Genomic DNA, 21,806 nt, shown 5'->3' on the forward strand with positions numbered 1-21,806 from the left:
TTGGAGACGTGGCTCGAGGCCGCCATCTTGGCAAGAGGCGAAGCGCTAGCTCTCCTGTCAGGGGGGCAGCAGGTCCGGAGCAGCCGGTGCTCCCCTTCCCCTGACCCCAGCCCTAGCAGCAGTGAAGCCGGAGCGCGGGTGCGCCCCACCACCGCCTTCACTATGGTAAGATCCGAGCCCGGCCCAACCCCTGGGCCGTCCGGCCTCGCTCGCCCGCTCTCCCTGCCGGCCGGCCTGGTGCTGGAGCCAGAGGAGCCCCGCCCCGAGGGCCCGGAGCCCGGCGCTTCCCGGGGGCTCTGGCAGCTGTGTGTCCTTCCCCCTACTGTGGCCGACCTCCCAGGAGATCCGAGGGACCTGACTGCGGTCTCTCGGTCGTCGCGCCCTCACCCCTCCCCCGCAACCAGTTGGGCACCCTCTGCTGGGTCCCGGGCCCCGAGGTGGGCCCGGGGGGTTTGCTCTGCAGAAACCTCTTCGTGATGTTCCTTGGACCCCAACCTTGCGGACCTGAACGCTGGTGTCCAGTAGGTACCGTGGACGCCTGGGCTCAGCAGGCTGGGTCTCTCTCTGGAGTTCCCTTCCTTCTGTAATCAGATCATCTCTCATCCCCGGTGTTCGGCAGGCCATTGATCGAAATCGAAATCTGTTAGTGTTCAGGACTTTTATTTGTTCGAAAGGGAGAAATAGAGGAAAGTTCGAAAAGAGACATAAAACAGGAAGGAGTAACTTCTGACACTAAATTGTAGGACTCAGGTTTTCCTGAAGCCTGCCACTTCTGTAGATCTTAACGTGTGTCCATTTGTCATTGTGATTGAAATATGCTGTGTATAGAGCATTGGGAAGATGTGAGTGAGTTATAGAGAACACAGGCTTTCAGTGTTCAAGGAACTTATTGTTCAGGTGAAGTGAAATGTGTATGTGGCGCATCGTCATCAGACGTCTCACGGGAGTGAAAAGAGGTTTATACTCTGGGACCTGTTACTTGCCTTCGGTTGCGTTATCTTTGTGTTCTCATCTGTTGTGGACAGGAAAGATTAAAATGCCGTGAGGATGGGACAAAATACAGTGCTGACTCCACTAAATCTTGCTTTATCACTGTGATTTGTGGTTATTTATGAAGTAGGAGAAATTTTTTTGTTCCAAACTAGCAATTTCTTTTTCAAATGGACTTTCTGCCTTTCAATCTTTTGAAGGATGTTCTTTTTAAAATTCTTTTTGTCAATAGGTTAATAACTTGATTTAAAGCATCTTCCTACACAGTTGAAAGATGACAGTATAATTTGGTGCCAATCATGTTAAGTTCTGTTGACAATTTTTTTAGATGAGAATTTGGTTGGTGGGGGGATTCATTAAAGCTTAGGCTTTAAACCACTCAGAGGTTTTTTTCCAGCTTCAGGCATATAAATTGCATTAAGCAGATTTGCGTCATAAAACTTTTATGCTGGACATAAAATTTCCAAAAACTCCTTTCTTCATTTCCACTAGGAGACTTAGTATTTGGGTAGTGATTTTTAAACTCCTTTCCTTTTACATCCGGGATGTACTTGTAGTGCATTTCAGAGCATATTATAATTTTAACAGCAAAATTAAAGCCTTGTATTATATAAACCAAATATAGATGATCTTTACAAAAACCTTGTTTGTTGAAAGGTTCTTGGAACTTAGTACTGTTTTTTTTCCCCTAGTACTGTTTTTAATTCATCCATAACAGGAGGGATGGTAGAGCCCTAGGTATTGAGTGGTAAACATAAAAATATAAATTTTGCATGTTATTTGGATATATATGTATATTTGTGCATATATGTACAGTTGTGTCACATTTACATATACATATATTTCTGAATTATTTGGGACTTGGCATGATCCAGATACCCACAGATTTGTGTGCTCGGAGAACAACTCATCTCAGTACATTCTGCTCTGTTGAGTCTAGAGACATTATTAAGTATGATTTCTGTACCATGTTTTTGGGCCCTATTCCTTTACAGAGAGATCTGTGGACAGAGAAATGTCCAAATAGGGTAACATTTTGTAAGATTTCTTGGATCTAAAAGTTGTATTGTAACTTCTGAAAGTTGTTTTTTTTTTTTTGCAGCATTTTATTATAAAAAAAACTTGAAAGAACCTTACAGTGAACATGCATGTAACCACTAGCTAGATTCTATAATTAACATTTCACTGTTCTTTTATCACACATCTAATCATGCATCCATCCCTCTAGCCATCTTTTTTTTAAATGCATTTTAGAGTAAGCTGCAGATATAAGTACATAAGTGGTGATTTTTGAAGAACAAATTATCTTTAGCTTTAGTTACTGAAGTTAGTTCAAAATGTCCTACACTGCAAAGTCCTGGTAAGTTCAATAAATGAACAAATGCAAAAAAAAAAAATGGCTTGTGATGACTTTGTTATAAAATGAAGTACAGAAAAAGCATCATTTGACTTTTTTTTCTAGTTTTCTGCAAATAAATGAGAACATGTTCTTATTTTCTTAACATTTGTCAGATATCATTATAGTCAGTTCTTTTTCTTAGTATACTTGTATTTAAATGAACTTGATGTTAAGTCTTATGGTAGCATTAATCTGTAAAATCTCTGCTTATCTATAGAGTGCTATTCTTATTTACTAAGTATAGGCAATGAGTAAACTTACTGTAGTGATCACATTAAATATAAATGATCACAGTTTGTTCAGTTCCCAAAAGTCATTAGTTATTAGAAAGCTAGATTTGGATTTGTATGGCTGATCTACACATAATGATGAGGGGAGCCAACTGAAGTCCCACACAGTAATAACAATTCCCAATTAGGAGATTATAATCATTTGCTGTTTTAAAAAATTTTTCATATACTATACAACAGCTGCACAAGTATTGATTATGTCTCTTTTTGATGTTTGAGAGGACAGTGAAGAATGAAAGTGATTTTCTTGAGTTTCCTATTCTCCAAATAGGAAGTACACTGCAGAAACAGAATGGTTTTTATTTTTATTCTCTAAAGCTTTTGTTTAGAACAGAAACTTGCGATGAGCTTAAAACTCTCACTGAATTACTTCAAGTTTTGGCTTTGAATGTGGTCTAGATTTTGTGGTAATCTGCCCCCAAGTTGATTTTGTCTGTAATTTCTTCATGCAAACAGGAAGGACAAAATTGTCCTTTATGATAGTTTTAGAAACTAGCCTTAATATGATCATGAATTTTATATATATTTGTAAATATATGTGTATATATATATATATCATCATGACAGTGAATTATGAAGGAGAAAGTGACTGGTTAATTCTGCAGGTGAGGAATACTGAACATTTATAGGTTCAAGAGAGTCTTTGGTTTTTTTCTTTAGGGAATTCTGCATATTTATGCTGAATTACTACCTGTTATTCTTGGACCTCTGTCACTAGTGGGGATGAAGGGGTGAAATGGCAGCTATCTGACACACGTATACAACACACACACGTGATTGGTTTGGCAGTTTGCCTTCTGGCACCTTAATATTAATGTGAAATATGGTTCCAAAGTAGTTACCACTGGAATAGTGGGTGTGAAATGGAGATACTGCACAGTTTTTATTGCTGTAAAGTTTTCAAATTCTTAGACTTACAGAATCTTGAAGATGCAAAGGCACTTTAGATTTCACATAAATCAACCTCTATTTTAGACACACTTCAAGAAGCAATTAAGTGACTTATCTGTGGTCACTTAATTAATGACAGGCAGAACAGAAACCTAATTCTCCAGGTACTCAAGAACTTCCTGATCCATGTAGTTAAATCTGGATAGAAAAGAGTTGTTGTTTAATCCAAAAACAAATGATAATATACTCAAACCATTTTAAGTATTATTAAGGGAAAAGTTGTTTGACAAACCTAGTGGGAAATTAATTTTCTTTTTTTAAACAGTCCCAAAGAGAACATCTACATAACTCTGGGCCCTAAGGTTTTATAGCTATAATATGACCAAGGGTTCAAATTTCTTTTAGGTCTAAATGCTTTTTTCCAAAAATGTAAAAAACAAATAAAGCAACTTGATGGAGAACCATACTTATTCATTCTTCTCCAAAGAAAATCAGATCAAATTATAGGAGGAAAAATTAACTTACCTTTTAGTGTATACTATATTTTAATAATTGCTAAACATTGGTAAACATTGATGTGAAGAGACGGTTTATTATTTCAGGGCATTTAAGAAGATAAATGTTAATTTAGGGTAGGTTAAATTTATCTTGTTTAGAAGTGACCATACCTTCTAGCCATGTTAATAAACTGTTATTAACATGAATAACAGTGAATAGAAACCTGTGTCAGCTTCATGGACCCTGTGATTGTGGTGTCTTAGGTGTTTTGAGGTTTAGAGCCATACTTTGTTGGGGGCACTTTGGTCCTCCTTTGGGGGCCTTATTTTGCTTATGTTTGGATAATAGAATGAGTCAGTGAGAGTCCCAGAGGTTTCCTACTTTGGACCTACTATTTTACCTTACTGTTTCTTCATCTTGACATACTCAAATGCCCTGATTCATCAGAGCATTATTTAAGTGCTGTTTCTTCCGTCAGGTCATCAGTGATCTTGTGAGCTAGAAGTAAACTCTTCATACTCTGTATTCTCATAACACCACTACTGCCTAGTGTTACAGTTATTTATGTTTATCCTCACTAGACTGCTGGTGCCTTTTTTTTTCCAGGTATAATTGACATATAACATACTACTTTCATGTATGCAACATAATGATTTGGCATTTTGTATATATTATGAAATGATCACCAAAATAAGTCTAATTAACACTTGTCACTATACATAGTTAGAATTCTTTTGTACCCCTTGGGATGAGAACTTTTGAGATCTTATTAAATTTCTTAAGGGAAGAATGCCAGTCTTACTTAGTATTCCCAGAGACATTTAGTGTGTATAGTAGGTGTTCAATAAACAATTATTTAGTTAATTCTTATATTAATATTGCTAAAATGGAGATTGCCAGTAAATTAACCTCTGACTATGCCCAGTTAATAAAGCAAAGTGGATGAATTGCCCCTCTCTATAGCATACATCTTTCTGGTTACAGGTTGCCCTTAATTTCTTTTTCCCTTTTATGTTGCCTTTGATGTTAATTTTTACCTAAATTTTATCTGTATGGTATGAAGGCATTTTAAATTCCAGCTGCCTAAGAACTACCTTGAAACCTACAAACATTGTTTCTAATAGGCTTATTATTATTAGATATATTAGGTATGGGCTTTATATTAAATCAGCATTTTATATAGGTCTGAAGGTTTGGTCTGAGCAATCCTTTCTTCAGGTAGACCTTTGACTTAACGTGTTTAAATTTTTCAATGCTTCGTTAACTGTGGCTTATTTTATTCCTTCAAAACCTCATAAAATTCTTAGGTAGGACTAGGTTCTCAGCCTTTCTAGGACTGTGGTTCTCAGCCTGTTTTTGGTGAGGAGGGCCTCTACAATTATTATATTTACAATATGCTCCTGTTTATTAGTAATATTTTTCACTGCATAGAGTGATTCTCTGTGGGTCATTTGAGAATTACCACTCTAGAGAATCTATGAATTCTCTGAAATAATATGTAAAATTTTGTAGGGAGAGAGTCTGTGTCCGTTATTTGAATATTAAAATATTGACAAATCCATAAAGGTAAAAATGCATTGCCTTGAAGTCGCAAATTTTTTAATGAGATTAATTTCTTGGCAGGCTTATTGTTAATAATGGTACTTTTTTTTTTTACATTGTAAATATATGTGATATAAGTTGTATAGGCTTTGGCTTACAGTTTTATTATACTCATTTAGCCCTCATAATAGCTTGTGTGATAGTCAGATGATGCTGCATTTTGTAGGAGAAGAAACTGAGGCCAAGAGAGGTTGAGTAACTTAAAGTCAGATGGATAGTAAATAGAAGAAAAAAAACTAGAATCCAGATCTTACATCTAGTCATTTGGTTTTCTGGTATATTAACTTGATTCTTCACAAAGTTAGAACACTATTTCTAATTCACTTAATCTTTGGGAAAATGAGAAATCAATGTGAGGTGATTGCCAAAATAAGGAAATACTCATTTTCCTGATGAGAATATTAACAAGAAAAGCTTTTTGGGATATATAAACTTTTAGGAGTGTAGCACATACAAGTTTTTTGATATTTAGCACTTTTTAAATTCATATATGATATTGATACTTCTGGAGATTTTATCTTGAATCATTAAAAACGCATTTGTATAACATTAGGACAGTTGATTTTAAAAGAAATATTTATAACTCCAGCAAATGAAATTGTGAGTTCTGATCCTCAGGATAATTAGTAACTCAGATGACCCTTTATTAGTACATGCAAAACTAGCACAATCCGAGATTGAGGGTAATACCTACCCTAAACAATTCGTTTAGTTTTTGAACATAAAGTAATTGAGAGAAAAAAAATCTTTAATATAAGACACTGTAGAAGAATTTGAATCTACACAGCTCTTTTTTTAAGGTAAAGATTCCTTATTTTAAAAATATTTTTTATTGATATCATATCATACCTTAAAGTTATCAATGATTTCTTAATATCATTAACCATTCACTGTTCACATTTTCCAGTTTGTCTTAAAATTTTTTTTAAACAGTCATTTGAATCAGGTTTTAAATAAAATTTATACATTGTGATTGGTTGATGTGTCTCTTGAGTCTCTTAATGTATGAGTTTGCCCTCCATTTTTAAAAAAATTTGAGATACAATTCATGTACCATTAAAATTTAGCCTTTTAAAGTATACAATTCATTGATTTTTTTATATATTCACAAAATTGTGCAGCCATCATCACTATCTAAGCTTAGAATATTTTCGTAACTCAAAAAAAAAAACAAAAACGCCCTGCTCATTATCAGTTACTCTCATTGCCTCTCTCCCAGCTCCTGGTAACCACTAATCTACTTTCTATCTCTGTCTCTGCTTATTCTGGATTTTTCATATAAATGGAATCATGTAAGATGTGGCTTTTTGTGTCTGGTTTCTTTCACTTACCATAATATTTTCAAAGTTCGCCCATATTGTAGCATATTCTTCATTTCTTTTTATGGCTAAGTAATATTCCATTGCATGGAACAGGGAATAGAGTCAATATTTTGTCATAACTGTAAGTGGAAAGCAACCTTTAAAGAATTGGAGCAAGTGATAGCATTATTCTTCAGATTTCTTACGAGGAAATTTACCCCGTGTTCATTGGAAGTAAATCAATTACTGAAAATAAAAATCTGTTTGGTAGAGGGAAATTATTTATGCAAGATAAAGATCAAACACTTTTCCAGTGTAAATTGTTTTTACCTAGCTGCTTGGAAATAAGTATAGTGGTAATTGTCTCCCAAGTACCCTAATGACCTGTTCTTGTTGGGTAAGGACATTGTGTTCTCCTATGATTGTTACAAAACTGTACTGATGTTTTGAAACTATATGAATATTTATTCCAATTGACTAACTTGTTTTTTCTTCAAGCTACTCACCTGTAGAGGACAGGTTTCTGTGAAGCTGAAAAGCCTGACCAATAGGGTGTTGATATTTCAGAGGTTGAGTCTTAGCATTGAAGCTTTTAAAATGTGTAGGTAGTCTTTTTGTTGCTTATACTTGTGAACTTTTGGGTTCCTGCAGTAAAGATACTGTTAACACTGTAGTTAATTTTCTTACTCCTTTGCCAATGGCATTTGAGGTCTCCTCTTCTTCTTAGGTGCTTTATTTGTTCTGTTTAATGAAATACCAGACTGTGAAAAGGGGCTGTTGGTCTTGGTCATTGAGCAGTGTCAAAAGGTGTGTGAAACACTTGAGTCATTTAAATTTTCATTTTACAGATTGTTTGCATGTCTGGAGGTAAGATAAGGTGGGATGGGAAGGTTAATTAAAGAGCAGAAGGTAAAATTTAGTTTGGCTCCATATTCGAGGTAGAAATGAAAGGAAAGGTCAGGGGCCTTGCATAAACCTTTAATCTGCCTGAAGAGACCTGTGTTTTGGCTGTGGAAATCTCTATTCCTCTTAGAAAAAGTTTAAACTATTCTTTATGTATCTGCCAAAGCAGAAAGCAACCTAGTTCTGAGTCACAGGGGATTCAGTAATAATGTATGTATGGACTTAGAAAAAATTATTTCTTTACCAAGTTTTTCTTTAGGTATGTTATTAAAAATAGGAGTAGTAGCTTCATTTTCCTCTACTTTAGCTTTATCTTATGAATTACATACTATAATTAAAAGAGCAATGAAGTAGAGTTTGAAAGTCAGCGTTCTAGCAGTAATCATGTCACTAAATAGCTGTGTGTGTCATTCTCTGGAAGATCTCAGGATATTGAGAAAACATGTGTAAAGAAATAATTAATTAGTACTTATTCATATATATATGTTCCTGGCAGGTGCTGTTGGCAGCAGCTGTCTGCACGAAAGCAGGAAAGGCTATTGTTTCTCGACAGTTTGTAGAGATGACCCGAACTCGGATTGAGGGCTTGTTAGCAGCTTTTCCGAAGCTCATGAACACTGGAAAACAACATACTTTTGTTGAAACAGAGAGTGTCAGATATGTTTACCAGCCCATGGAGAAGCTGTACATGGTACTGATCACTACCAAAAACAGCAACATCTTAGAAGACCTGGAGACCCTAAGGCTCTTCTCAAGAGTGGTAAGAACCCTTCTGTAGTACTGGGTTACAGTTTTTTGTTTAAGTTTTCTCCATGAAACTGTTTTCCCCCCAGAGCAGCTGATGCTTATCATTTGCATACTCCATGCCCCCCAAACCCCACTCCAGCATCTTATTGCTACAGCTCCTTATTCAGTAAATATTTAAGTGTCCTTCTGGACTGTAGATATCCCAAAAGAGAATATGAGAACTGCCCTTTTGCTTCCTAATTCTTCAGCAGTTACTCTAACCTGCCTTTGTGGTTCTGACACTTGTTTGGCCGTATTTTTAGATAATGTTCTTTAGATAAGATTTGTTGATGTAGCCACACATATCCAAAGACTTTATGCCAAAATCTTGCTTAAAGAATAGAAAGAGCTAGTAAAGGGGTTTGGGTTTATTGAAATTTGTGTACTTTAAAGAATGAAAACATAACTGCTGATACATTTTAAATCTTTCTTTTCCATTGCTCTCCATGACTAGATTCCTGAATATTGCCGAGCCTTAGAAGAGAATGAAATATCTGAGCACTGTTTTGATTTGATTTTTGCATTTGACGAAATTGTTGCCCTGGGATACCGGGAGAATGTTAACCTGGCACAGATCAGAACCTTCACAGAAATGGATTCTCACGAAGAGAAGGTGTTCAGAGCAGTTAGAGAGGTAAATAGGGTTTTCTCTGAGACTGCTGGTTTGTATGTCTTTCTTTTAGACTTCACTGTCTGACTTTCCTGTTTTCACTCACTAGTCTAGACTGTACTTACTCAAAGCTACATTCACGTACGTCTGTTTTCATAGACTCAAGAGCGTGAAGCCAAGGCTGAGATGCGGCGTAAAGCAAAGGAATTACAACAGGCCCGAAGAGATGCAGAGAGACAGGGCAAAAAAGCACCAGGATTTGGGGGATTTGGAAGCTCCACAGTATCTGGAGGCAGTACAGCTGCTATGATCACAGAGACTATCATCGAAACTGATAAACCAAAAGTGGCACCTGCACCAGCCAGGTATAATCCAGTGTGGCACTTCGAATGCAGCCCTAGAAAGGCAGATGAGTGCTCTATGTGTGTATCACAGAGGAATATCTAATTTCTGGGCAAACTTAAATAATGAGTGACTTGATGTAATAATAAATTTGGCTACGTAAAATGGGGATAAAGGAGAAACCTGAATGTGGTGTTTTTCCTTTTGTAAAAGAGTTCTTTTACAGATGATGGTATAATCTCAATTTCCTGTGAAGTTGCCTTGTTTTGGGAGAAGAGGAGATACTCAACTGTGGAACATGTATTTTTAATTTAGTTTTCATGAATGGATTTCAGGTAGAATCTGAACTACCTGAAATTATATGCAAAAGTTTGTGCACAGATATATTTATCTGAATAGAAAGTACAAAGTTTTCATCAGATCATACATGTTTATAAAAGTATACCTTTGGTCCTTGGGTACTTGAAGCTTATATGTTAATTATGGCTCAGCTGCCAGTTCAGGCAGGGGATGGTCTAGTTGTCCACTCAACACCAGGAAGCTTGTGTTTCTCCCGTGAGGTATTCACATTCCTCTTAAAGAACAGCTTCAGGGAAAGCTTCAGTGATAGGGAGTTATAATTAGTTTTTAATTTTTTTAATCATGTGTGTTTTTTCTTATTTTTGTATTCTTCCACTTAGGCCGTCAGGCCCTAGCAAGGCTTTGAAACTGGGAGCCAAAGGAAAGGAAGTAGATAACTTTGTGGACAAATTGAAATCTGAAGGTGAAACTATCATGTCCTCCAATATGGGCAAGCGCACCTCTGAAGCAACCAAAGTGCATGCTCCACCCATTAACATGGAGAGGTAAGTAGTAACTCAGTAAAGACAGACTACCTAGTGTTAAAATTTTTTTTTTAAATTCTTTTCGTGTCTTTCAATTTTTCTACATTTAAAAGACTTAATGGTAAATTCTAGGTATTAACAGGAGGCCTTCTCCCTCCCCACTCCACTCCCAACACCATTTAACCATGAGTAGGGCCTCTCAGCCGTCTATTTTCCATTAAGTTTAGAACTTAACCTTTTTATCAACTCTGCTGGCTAAATTAAACAAAAGTAACTTGTCTTCATGCCTCGTATGTACTTTGTTTCTTAAAATGGACTTGAATTAGAGGGCTAGAGCTGTGAAGACTACTACACTGTATTTTAGCATTTTTTTTCTAATTAAATTTTAAGGAGGACCAGTGTTTAATACAAAATTCGTAAACATCTTTAATAGCAAATTAACACATTATCCTTTGCCTTTTAAGTATTTGAACTTCGTATAGAATATTTTGATTTGTCTCTTATTTCAGGGCTGTGGTACTGGTTGGTAACATTTTTAAGTGGTAGTTGCCAAGTTTACATATTCATGACTCAGATTTCTTGTCTTGAAGCCCAGACCTTCTACTGTTACTGATAGTTTTGAGGTCAAGTGAAAGATGAGTCTGGGAGGATACCTCTATCAGGTGTGCATAAAAGAAGAGTATCTTGTATGTCTTATTAGTATGAAATGAACAGGGTTACATCAGGATAAATCTCTTAAATCACTAAAGCTCCTGTGCTATTCCTAGTGGTTGCTTTGAGTGAAATAGAGGTTTGACACTATTTTAAAAAGATGTTGGAGACCATCATTTACTAGAGAGGGCTTGAGACTCCTTTCTGAATGATGGAGTACTTCTTGAACCTGGAGTATACATCTGTGAAGGTAAATGAGGCCTTGCATTGTCTTAAGATACACTCCTGTGTGGTCTTGAGTCTCATGCTTTTGTTTCTGGGAAGACTTAAGAGTTTGGACAGAACAAGGTAGGATGCCAGAATGGTCTTTTTTAAGCCTCTGCAGTTCACCCAGGTAGAAACAGTTTTAGTGAGGAATATGGATAGATTGTACTTAACAATTGCCCATAGCAGCAGCACCTTGTATTTTACTTATTTTAAAAATTAGATTAACAAAACAGAAACAGACTCAAACATAGAATACAAACTTATGGTTGGCAAGGGGGCAGGGGGTAGGAAGGGACAGACTGGGATTTCAAAATGTAGAATAGATAAACAAAATTATACTATACAGCACAGGGAAATATATACAAGATTCTGTGGTAGCTCACAGCGAAAAAAAAATGTGACGATGAATATATGTATGTTCATGTATAACTGAAAAATTGTGCTCTACACTGGAATTTGATACAACATTGTAAAATGACTATAACTCAATAAAAAAATTAAAAGAAAAGACTAAACAAAAAAAACCCAGTAGATTATACATTCATATAGTTCAAAATTCAAAAGTTTCAAAAGTAAGGGAGGGAGTGGGAAGGGACAGACTAGGAGTTTGAGATTTATAAATACTGACAGGTATATATAGAATAGATAAACAAGTTTATACTGTATAGCACAGGGAAATATATTCAAGATCTGGTAGTAGCTCATGGTGAAAAAGAATATGAAAACGAATATATGTACTTTCATATATGACTGAAAATTTGTGCTGTACACCAGAAGTTGGCACAACATTGTAAACTGACTATAACTTAAAAAAAAATGCAGTTTGCATTGTAAAACCTAACAACAACAAAAAAGTTTCAAAGGCTATTACAATAAAACTTCTTCCCTGCACCCAACCATGCAGATTTCTCTTTTTAAAGGTAACTAGTATTAACTAGTTTTCTGGGTGTTTTCTTCTGAGAGGGATAGTCTATGTATAGATGAAAAAAAATTTGGTATAATTTCTGTTTTTCTCCTTTTTATACATAAGTGGTAGCATACTAGACACATTTTCTAATTGCTTTCTTGCTTAATTATTTTAGAGATAAGAATTTCCTTATTTGAAGCTATAGAGACATGACATCTAAATGCAGTACCTTACCCTAGGCTGGATCTCATACTACTTACTACAAAGGACATTATTAGATCAGCTGACAAAATTGGCATATGAATGGTAGATTAGATTAGATAAAAGTATTGTATCAATGTAAATTTATCAACTTAGTAGCAGTACTGTGGGTTATGTAAGAGAATATCCTAATCTTACAAAATATACTCTGAAAATGTTTTGGGATAAAGAGTCATGATGTATATAATCTGCTTCTAAATGTTTCAGGGAAAAAATTCAAATATATTTATATAGAGTATGCAAATGATAAAACAAGTGGGATAAATGTTTAACAATAGTTAAAAAGAGTATATGTATATTCCTGGTATAATTTTAATTTTTTAATTTTTCAAATAAACTGTTCCCCCTTTTTTTCCACAACTGTCCAGAATTCATTTTTGTGGATATACCTTTATGTATTTAAATAGTCCCCCTACTGATGGACATTTATTTCCAAACATTTGCTATTGTAAACAAAGCTTCAGTGAATAACTTACTACATTATTTTGCACAGGTGAGAATTTATCTGTAGGATAAGGAATTGCTGAACTGAAGGGTATGGCGTTTTAAATTTTGATACATTTGGCTGTAGAACCTTAAAATAAGTTACTGATGGCTAATTACCGTTAAACCCTGGAGAAAGGGAGTTCTGGTTTCTACCTTTCTGAGCAGATCTGTTACTCTTCCTCTACAGTGTACACATGAAGATTGAAGAAAAGATAACACTAACCTGTGGACGAGATGGAGGATTACAGAATATGGAATTGCATGGCATGATCATGCTTAGGATCTCAGATGATAAATTTGGCCGAATTCGTCTTCATGTGGAAAATGAAGATAAGAAAGGGGTGCAGCTACAGGTGTGTAGAGGCTTTTGATAAGGGAGTATGAAGGCTTTTGTCTGCCTAGCACATTCTTTCTCAGTTCCTTGTATAAGCCACAGAACAAAGGATCATTTAAGTTGTATAACTAATGCCATTTTAGATGCATGGGAAAGAAATTGATTTATTACTACAGTGGATGCCTTGAATCAATAAATGTCTTCCCAGGGTGGTTGTGGATGATTGACAGCAGCTGTATTAGTTTGGCCTTTTAATATTGTAATTGAATGAAAGGTCATTTTGAAATCTAATAAATGACTTCGTGCCCACTAACAAAGGTGCAAGGAGATGCTTATCTGTTACTACTATGCAGAGGGTAAGTTCATTTAGGATAATGCTTGAAGTATAGTTAAACAATAAAGTTCTGAAATTTAATAGAAATTTATTTTATTAAAACAGGTTATGACACTACGTTTTCATATTCTGTCTCTATATGAACTGCCAGTGCTTGTTTTCTTAGTTGAAGGGCAGTATCTCATGGTATATTTGAGAAGTACGTAAAGTTCTTACAAAATAATTATGTGTGTTCCAGCTACTTGGATATGTATGAGACCTTCTTTATGTTATTTCACTTGTTCTTATTACATTTTGTTTAGATGGTTGATCTTATATCTCTTGTCACAAGAACAAAGCCTTTTCAGGGAGGAAGTGGTTTCCACCTCATAACTAGTATACAGTTATCTTTTGGAAGTAGTGCTTATGTTATTTGATGGTAGCTTTACTAGCTCTTAAGTATATGTAGTCTTCTTTCCAGAAATTATTTCTTTTTCCTTTTTTCTCCTAATGTGACTTCCTTTAAAAAAATTAGTCCATCTTAGTTGGCCTGAATTTGAACAACTTTAATTCTCTAGGCAAAATTATAAGTAAACTTTCTGCAGAGTTTTTCCCTCTCCTGCCTCCTTAGTAGAAAAGGCCAGGACTGCTGTCGGACCCAGACCACTGATCAGTGTCTGACCCTTGTCTTGTATTTGGCAAGCTTGGCCCGACCATGAGGCTCCTCCCTGTGAAGTATTTTTGTAAAGGACTTGATTAATGGTCTTTGAACTTTTCCAGTTACAAAATTACTAGCTTGTTACTTACAAACAAAATGGCTTAGAATTGAAATTATTTTTTTAATTATTATTTTAAAATGTCTAAAATCTTCAAAAAGTCTTTGAAGGAGGGAAATCTTTCATCAAAATCAAAAAGAACTGGAATTTTTTAGGCACTCTATTTTAGATGTTTAGATTATGGGTAATGTAAGACCAGAAGGAATTTATTTCCTGTCTTATCATGTCTGAACCACGGAAGTGTTCTTTCCCTTCTCATTTCAGACCCATCCAAATGTGGATAAAAAACTTTTCACTGCAGAATCTTTAATTGGCTTGAAGAATCCAGAAAAGTCATTTCCAGTCAACAGTGATGTAGGGGTGCTAAAGTGGAGACTACAGACCACAGAGGAATCTTTTATTCCACTGACAAGTGAGTGCCTCTGGCCAGTCCTACTAAGCTAGTCTGCATTGAGAACTAGAAATAGCCCTGGCTTGTACACTCTTATCTTCATTGCCATAATTCTTTTTGACAAAATGACCTTCTTTCAAAATGGACTCAGAGCTTCATTCTCTGTACTTTAATGATGAGCTTTAATTTTTAATACCCTCTAATTTTGAAACCATTATTTTTATTTTTAATAGTTTACATTAGGATGTTTAAGGCCTGCAGGTGTCAGTTTTGATTTGTCTTCTTAACTTTTCTCCACTCTTTTCCTAATGTTCTAGTATGCCTGCTTTGCTTTTCTCTTCAGTTAATTGCTGGCCCTCGGAAAGTGGAAATGGCTGTGATGTCAACATAGAATATGAGCTACAAGAAGATAATTTAGAACTGAATGATGTGGTTATCACCATCCCACTCCCGTAAGTCTCCCACAGAATCATTTTTTCTATAGTGGGTTTATAGAGCTAGTCTTTTGAAACTCACATTGGAGGCAGCACTTAACTGGCTCTGCATTCTAAAATATTTGTTTTTCATAAAGGCTGGTTATAAAAAAAGCCAGGTAAAATAGACTGCATAGTTACTATATGATTCCACTTATGTGACGTTCTGAATAGGTAATACTCTTGAAACAGAAGTCAGGCATTTGACTGCAAAGAGAGGAAGCATTTGGTTAAGCATGAGGGAACTTTTGGAGACAATGGAAATGTTCTGACTTGGTTGTAAGGGTGCTTACAAGATACATTTGTCGAAATGCATTAAGCTATACACTTTTAAAGGAGTGGATTTTACTGGCTTTGAAGCTGAGCAAACAAAGCTCCCATCCAAGTACTAACCAAGTCCAACCCTACTTAGCTTCCGAGATCAGATGAGATCGGGCGTGTTCAGGGTGGTATGGCCGTAGACTGAGCAACCAAAGCTGGTTGTAGTTCTACAGCTGTGTTTTCAGATGTTGGTCCTCAGTTTGTCCATGTAGTAATGAAGATTTCCAGAAGGAGGAGCCAGTTCTCAGTCAAACTTTCCTGTTTTGTTTTGCAACTCTTAAAGGAATTGCATCTGTCAGACTGAATTTTTCTTCTGAATTTTTTTCTTCACTTTGCTCTCTAAACTTTTCCAGCTAAAGATGAGAGTATGTTTTAAAAGTTACTATTCTTGCTGAAACAAGATTCTTGACATTAGTTTCAGTAAATTTTCTAACAGCTTTATTGTGGTATAGTTGGCATGCAATAAACTACACATATTTAAATTGTACAATCTGATAAGTTTTGACATGTATGAGCCTGTGAAACCATAATCACAATTAAGATAACAGAAATATCCATCACCCCTAGAAGTTTAGTTCCAGTATGTTTTTGATGTGTGCTTAAATGGCCTACTTTCTAGGATCATCTGGAAATACTCTCTTAAATACCTTAAGTTCATCTTCTCACTAGCATTTCTAGTGACTTACACTGTTGCTGCTTCTCCATTGAATCCCTGGACCTCTCTTCTACCTCTTAAGCACCCCCATGGTTAACTATATGGCTTAATTATGAACACTCAGTTAGTGGGCCCCGTTATTATTACAGGGAAAATGGTTCTAATTTAATTTGTAGTTTTGTTTAAATTAAGTTTAATTTGTAGTTTGATTCAGGCCTCTACATGTCCAGGTCTGGTTTTAGTCATTCTTATTTCCATTTTTTAAAATACGCTTTATTACCAATATCCCCCTTAATGGGCTAACCATCTTATTCTTCACATCTTGGTTGTTATTTCGAAACAATAGATGGTTACCTTTTCTTGGGCATTGGTGACAGGTGTGGGTTTTATTTTGTCAGGATTTATTTTACTAGACTATTTTTAGGATGCCACAAGTTTTAGGCCTCTCCATCTACCCTGTAATTGTGGTTATAGTGGTTTCCTGTGTCTTAGTTCAGTTTTGCAGTAGTCTCCTGAAGAGACCCTTAGACAGCATTTTACCCTATTGTCTAGAACTGATCAAATTAGAGGAGATCAGAATCAGAATTGGAACAAGGGCAAAGAGGAGAAACATATAACTGGGACCATAAAATTGATAGGGAGGGGTTAATCGTGTTATACCACCCTTAAAGTTTTCTTTGCCTCCCTTATTTACCCTGCCCTGATATAAACATTGAATGTCACTGGTGAATTAAAAGATGATAAATTTAGAATGTGTAGGAGTAGGTGACACTGCCTGTCAGCCATGTGGGGGTGCAAAGTACATCCTAACTAGCCTTGGTTCTTTTGCAGATTAAGGACAACTGTGTATCTTTCTTTCCCATCACGTTCACATTTTGGTATAATCGTGTTTTCACTTATCAAATAAAAGTTCACTAGATTGTAAATCAAAAAACCCACTGACAGCAACTACAGTAAGTTTTAAAACCTAAAATCTTTTGAAAATATCCTCTCAAAGGCTCAAATTCATCTCCATTCTAAATAACCACATAATGGTGTTTACAATTTCCCCCTACTATTATCAGCCCCCCTGAGTCCCCCCATGTTGGCACCTGTAAAGAGAGCTACGCTATGTTAAAATTCCTTCTTAACAAGGCAGCAAACCATTAGTATACGATTTTTGGAAATACATCCCACTTCACACATTTGTCAGTCTCATTTCCCTGCTAGCTCCAGATCTTGTCCACAGAGCAGCCCACGGGCATGTGTGCCAATTACCTATGGTTGCATATATTTGTCTACAAAGGGAGTGAGTGAGACCCTTAGCCAAGGTGCTAGGACTTTGATCCTTGAAGTTATTGGGGAGTCTAATTCTTTCTAGGACTATATAAAAGGCAGAATTTAGGGTTGATTTTCCTTAGCAGTGTTCTTGCAGTTCCTGGACAGCTAACTTGACACGGATGTTTCTTGTAACAGATCTGGTGTCGGTGCACCGGTGATTGGTGAGATTGATGGCGAGTATCGACATGACAGTCGACGAAATACCTTGGAGTGGTGCCTGCCAGTGATTGATGCCAAAAATAAAAGTGGCAGCCTTGAATTCAGCATTGCTGGGCAGCCCAATGATTTCTTCCCTGTCCAAGTCTCCTTCGTCTCCAAAAAAAATTACTGTAACATACAGGTACCCCATTTTATTAGAGAGCTTATATTGGAGAAAACAGGACAGATGCCAAGTAGGCAGCATATCTTCATGATCAGAGCAAAAAAATCTGAAAAACTGGTGTCCCTCATGGATTCCATTGAAAAGTACTAATGGGTTGTGCAGGAGTCATATCTCTTAGTTGCCAGTTTTTTAATAATCTCACGTATCTTAAAATCCATTTGCAAAAACACTCAACACATGATTTCCCTTTTGTAATGTCACTTTGTTTGACCCAATGGGATGAAAGAAAGTTCATTTGAAAGGCAAAATTACTGCCCAAAAAAGTGGTTCTAATACAGATGAATATAATTCTTCTATTATTTATGTCACAGCTTCCCTTCATCAGTATAGATAATCGTAAGCCAGTTAGTTCTGTTGTAAACTTTGTCCTTTAGGTAGGCAAAGCAATGGAAATTTGTGAACTATTCCTTTAGATCATTATTTTTAACTTGTTTCTCTAGTTTTTGAAATTGCATTACAGGGACTCAGTTTATATTACCATTTTCCCCTCTGACTTGTTGATTTGCTTGTTACTCTGGCACTATTTTATCTTCCCAGATGATCTCTGTCTCTCCTGTAAGTCCTTGGGGAGTTCTGTTTCCTCTGTTGGATGACAGAGCAGTTCTCTCTCCCCTCACAGTTATTGGCTTAATCCCATGAGTATTGGGAGCACATTATTGAACCCAAGACATTTTCCTGTTAGGGACCATTTGAAGAGCAGGGCAATATAACTGCTCTCTCATAACCTCATTACAAAATACGACTCAATGGTTCAAGTATTGTGTTGGAGCGATTAACACTCACCATTGTTACAGGTAATTCATTAAACTAGACATTTATTGTTATTAATAAAAAGAAAAGACATCTCATTAGAAGGACCCAGCCATATCTAGAAAATAAAGTATGATAGAGCAGCTTAGTGAGACTTTGAGAGCAGATTAAGCAATAATGTCGCGTTGTTAGAATGTTGCACTTTAGGTTAAAATGTTAATTGATCATCCTGATGGAATGTCTGTGAACTTCATAGGTTTTACAGAGCAGAGCCTAGGCAATAGCCACACATTCAGGACCTTTTATTTAATAGTAATACCACTGTACATGTCATCCCAACAGTTGTCTTTTCCATCTAGAGAGCAGATTAACCGTGTTGGTGGGGTGGGGTGATGCTGTGAGCTGCAGTTGTGACTTGAACTTTTTTAGTATTTCTGAGTTACTTTTTTTTTCTCTTGAGTTACTTTTAATACTGCTTTAGGGAATTTGATCTGTTCTCTACTGAGAATTAAGTCAGCACCTTAAAAGACTCGCTGTCCTTCTGCTTTACCTTACGCTTTGTTTGTTTTCCTAGGTTACCAAAGTGACCCAGGTAGATGGAAACAGCCCTGTAAGGTTTTCCACAGAGACCACTTTCCTAGTGGATAAATATGAAATTCTGTAATACCAAGAAGAGGGAACCGAAAAGGAAAATTTTCAAATTAATAAAGAAGAAGCCAACAGTGGCTGAAGAGTTTTTTCCAAATCTACAAGCCATTGGAGACCCATTTTTTCAAATACAGTGCACGATTCTCAGAGTGCAAGGACCCTCAACTCACCCTCAGTGTTTCAGTGTCACAGAGACCTTCTTTGGCAAAGAAACGACACAAGCATGAAGGGAAAGGCTGTTGATTTCTTTGGCAGATTTTACTGGCCAGCAGGAAAGCAAGCTCTCCAGAGAATGCCCCCCGTTAAATTTTCTCTGCCTTCACCTAAGTTGCTTTTTAATTTTAATTCCTAAATATATTACATTTCATATTTTGTTTTTAAAAAGTTTTCTCTGCAGAAGATTTTAATCTTTCATACTCTTTTCCTTTACCTTCAGTTTTTTTTTTTTTTTTCTATGTATCCAGTCAAGCCCTGGGATTACCTGCATATACACATTGTATTTAGCACTCCCAGAACAGGTTGATCTAATCTATTCTTGATTTTTGGTCAACACAGGTGAACAACTTGAGGGGTATGGGATCTAGAAGTTAAAAGATAAAGATGTCTTATGTCCTTTTCCTATATCTACTCATCCCTCCGTTCCTTTGCTAAGCTGTTTTCCTTTCAGGCCTGTCCCTCCAGTTTAGACCAATACTGTGAATCCCACTTGTGTGTCAATATTAAAAACAGCTGAGAAGCAGCTTTCAGATGGCACAGCCCCTACTTCAAGGTATCTTGAAGGAGAATGGTCATGTCCAGTTAGGGATTTCACACCCATAGGTAATCATGTCTGCTGCTGGTGCTACCCAGCCATCCATTCTCCATGTTTTGGGTACTTTAGCTAACACACGTACACCCCTTGTAGTCCATTCACATTCCTGAGATTGACCACCTCCCTCTCCTGGATGTTCTCTATGTCATCAGTTTTTTTCCCCTCTCTATGAGAGATGAGGTTATGATTTTGGAGGCTGTGAGTTCAGTGAGTCTTTGTGCCAATCCCATTGGCTGTAAACTGTTAAGGAGACTCCATTTTCACCACCAGATTTTTAGCATTTCAAGATGCAGCTGATTCTGTTGCTACGTAGGGATTGCCGATGTATAGTCCATTTAAGCTTCTAGCCTGCCGAACATTTTCCCACCAGCCTGTCTTTCCATGTCTCTGAAATCCTTTTTCTGCCCTAAGCCTCTTCTGTTGAGTGTCATCCTGTAGTGGTTTGTCCGCCCATCTCATCCGTTACTTTTTCAATGGAAGTGACTCTCAGCCGGCCCAGCCCTGGCTTTTAACCCAGTATTGCGCTTGACGTTGGTGCAGTTACTGCCAGGCTGCAGCCACCTGCAGGGAAAGAGACAGCTGACTACAGATAACCTGCACTTGCAGCTGGTTGGAGAGTACCGCTCGCACTCTGAGCAACATCTGGCCTTCTCTGCAAAGAAGGTACTGTCCTTGAAGCAAAGTAGTCACGCACAAATGGCCATGGGTGGAATTGTTTGCCAAAGAAATTTCTGGCCTTTCCCTTAACTGCATCAGGGAAGAATCCTTATCTCTAGCTTGGTGTCCACATAAGGTTTTTTTTGAGGAAGGGGACTGGGACAAGAAATCTGTCATGTAGTTAAGTAGACAGGAAGTCTTATTAATTCAGTTTTATTTGAGAGTTGCTCGTCCGTATGATTTTTTTTAAAAGTCAAGTTTAGTTTCACAGCAACTTTTTTTTCTGAAATTACTTTTGGGGTAATATTTAAAATGAGAGACATTTTGTAACCCTGTAAAATACATAGGGAATATAACATTCCAGTGTACACCAAGGAGGCAGATTCTTTAATCAAATAAAGAGTATTATAAAATGAATGTTTATCAGACTGTTGACTCTCATACGTTGGTGTCATTTTGCTGATTCAGGGTGATGTAATGGGGTCCAAGATTAAAAGTGAATGATTTTTTTTTTAAGAGGAAATAATCTGTATCAGAGTATTCATTGCCTCTTCTCCCTATCAGGTATTGTGCCTCGTGTATTCTACATTTGCACGCGTGCGCACACACACACACATGCACACACACGCGTGCACGCACACACACACACTCCTGACAGCATAGCTTTTGAATTTGATGCCACTTACGGGCTTTTGATTATGATTTTGTCAGGGGCAGTTGTAGAGTCAGAAAAGTGAGGCTTTATCTTTAAAGAATAACCACGGTTGGTGATATCTTGGAGCATTTTCTTCCCCACTAGACAAATAACGGTAAGGAAGTGATCGAGGCATGAGGATAAACGCCTTGGGAGTTGATAATTCCCTCCGAAAAGGCTTCTTCCTTCCCTTATTTAACTTGAAAAAGTATTGAATGTCAACAAATTGGGAGACAAATCTCTGATGAATAATAAGTTTCTGGAGTGAAAAAG

The 21,806-nt window shown here is 36.7% G+C and overlaps 1 protein-coding gene across 1 annotated transcript; it reads left to right on the top strand.

The window, feature by feature from the left end:
- Positions 1-21,256, top strand: ARCN1 (archain 1). Its single transcript, XM_010953452.3, has 10 exons — positions 1-165; positions 8,371-8,634; positions 9,115-9,294; positions 9,430-9,635; positions 10,293-10,457; positions 13,196-13,361; positions 14,696-14,843; positions 15,166-15,274; positions 17,727-17,931; positions 19,298-21,256. The coding sequence occupies exons 1-10, from the start codon at positions 163-165 to the stop codon at positions 19,385-19,387; spliced, it is 1,536 nt and encodes a 511-aa protein (XP_010951754.1). The 5' UTR covers positions 1-162; the 3' UTR covers positions 19,388-21,256.
- Positions 21,257-21,806: the final 550 nt, after the last annotated feature.

Source organism: Camelus bactrianus, chromosome 33, assembly GCF_048773025.1.
Source record: "Camelus bactrianus isolate YW-2024 breed Bactrian camel chromosome 33, ASM4877302v1, whole genome shotgun sequence".
In the NCBI taxonomy this organism is placed as follows: Eukaryota; Metazoa; Chordata; class Mammalia; order Artiodactyla; family Camelidae; genus Camelus; species Camelus bactrianus.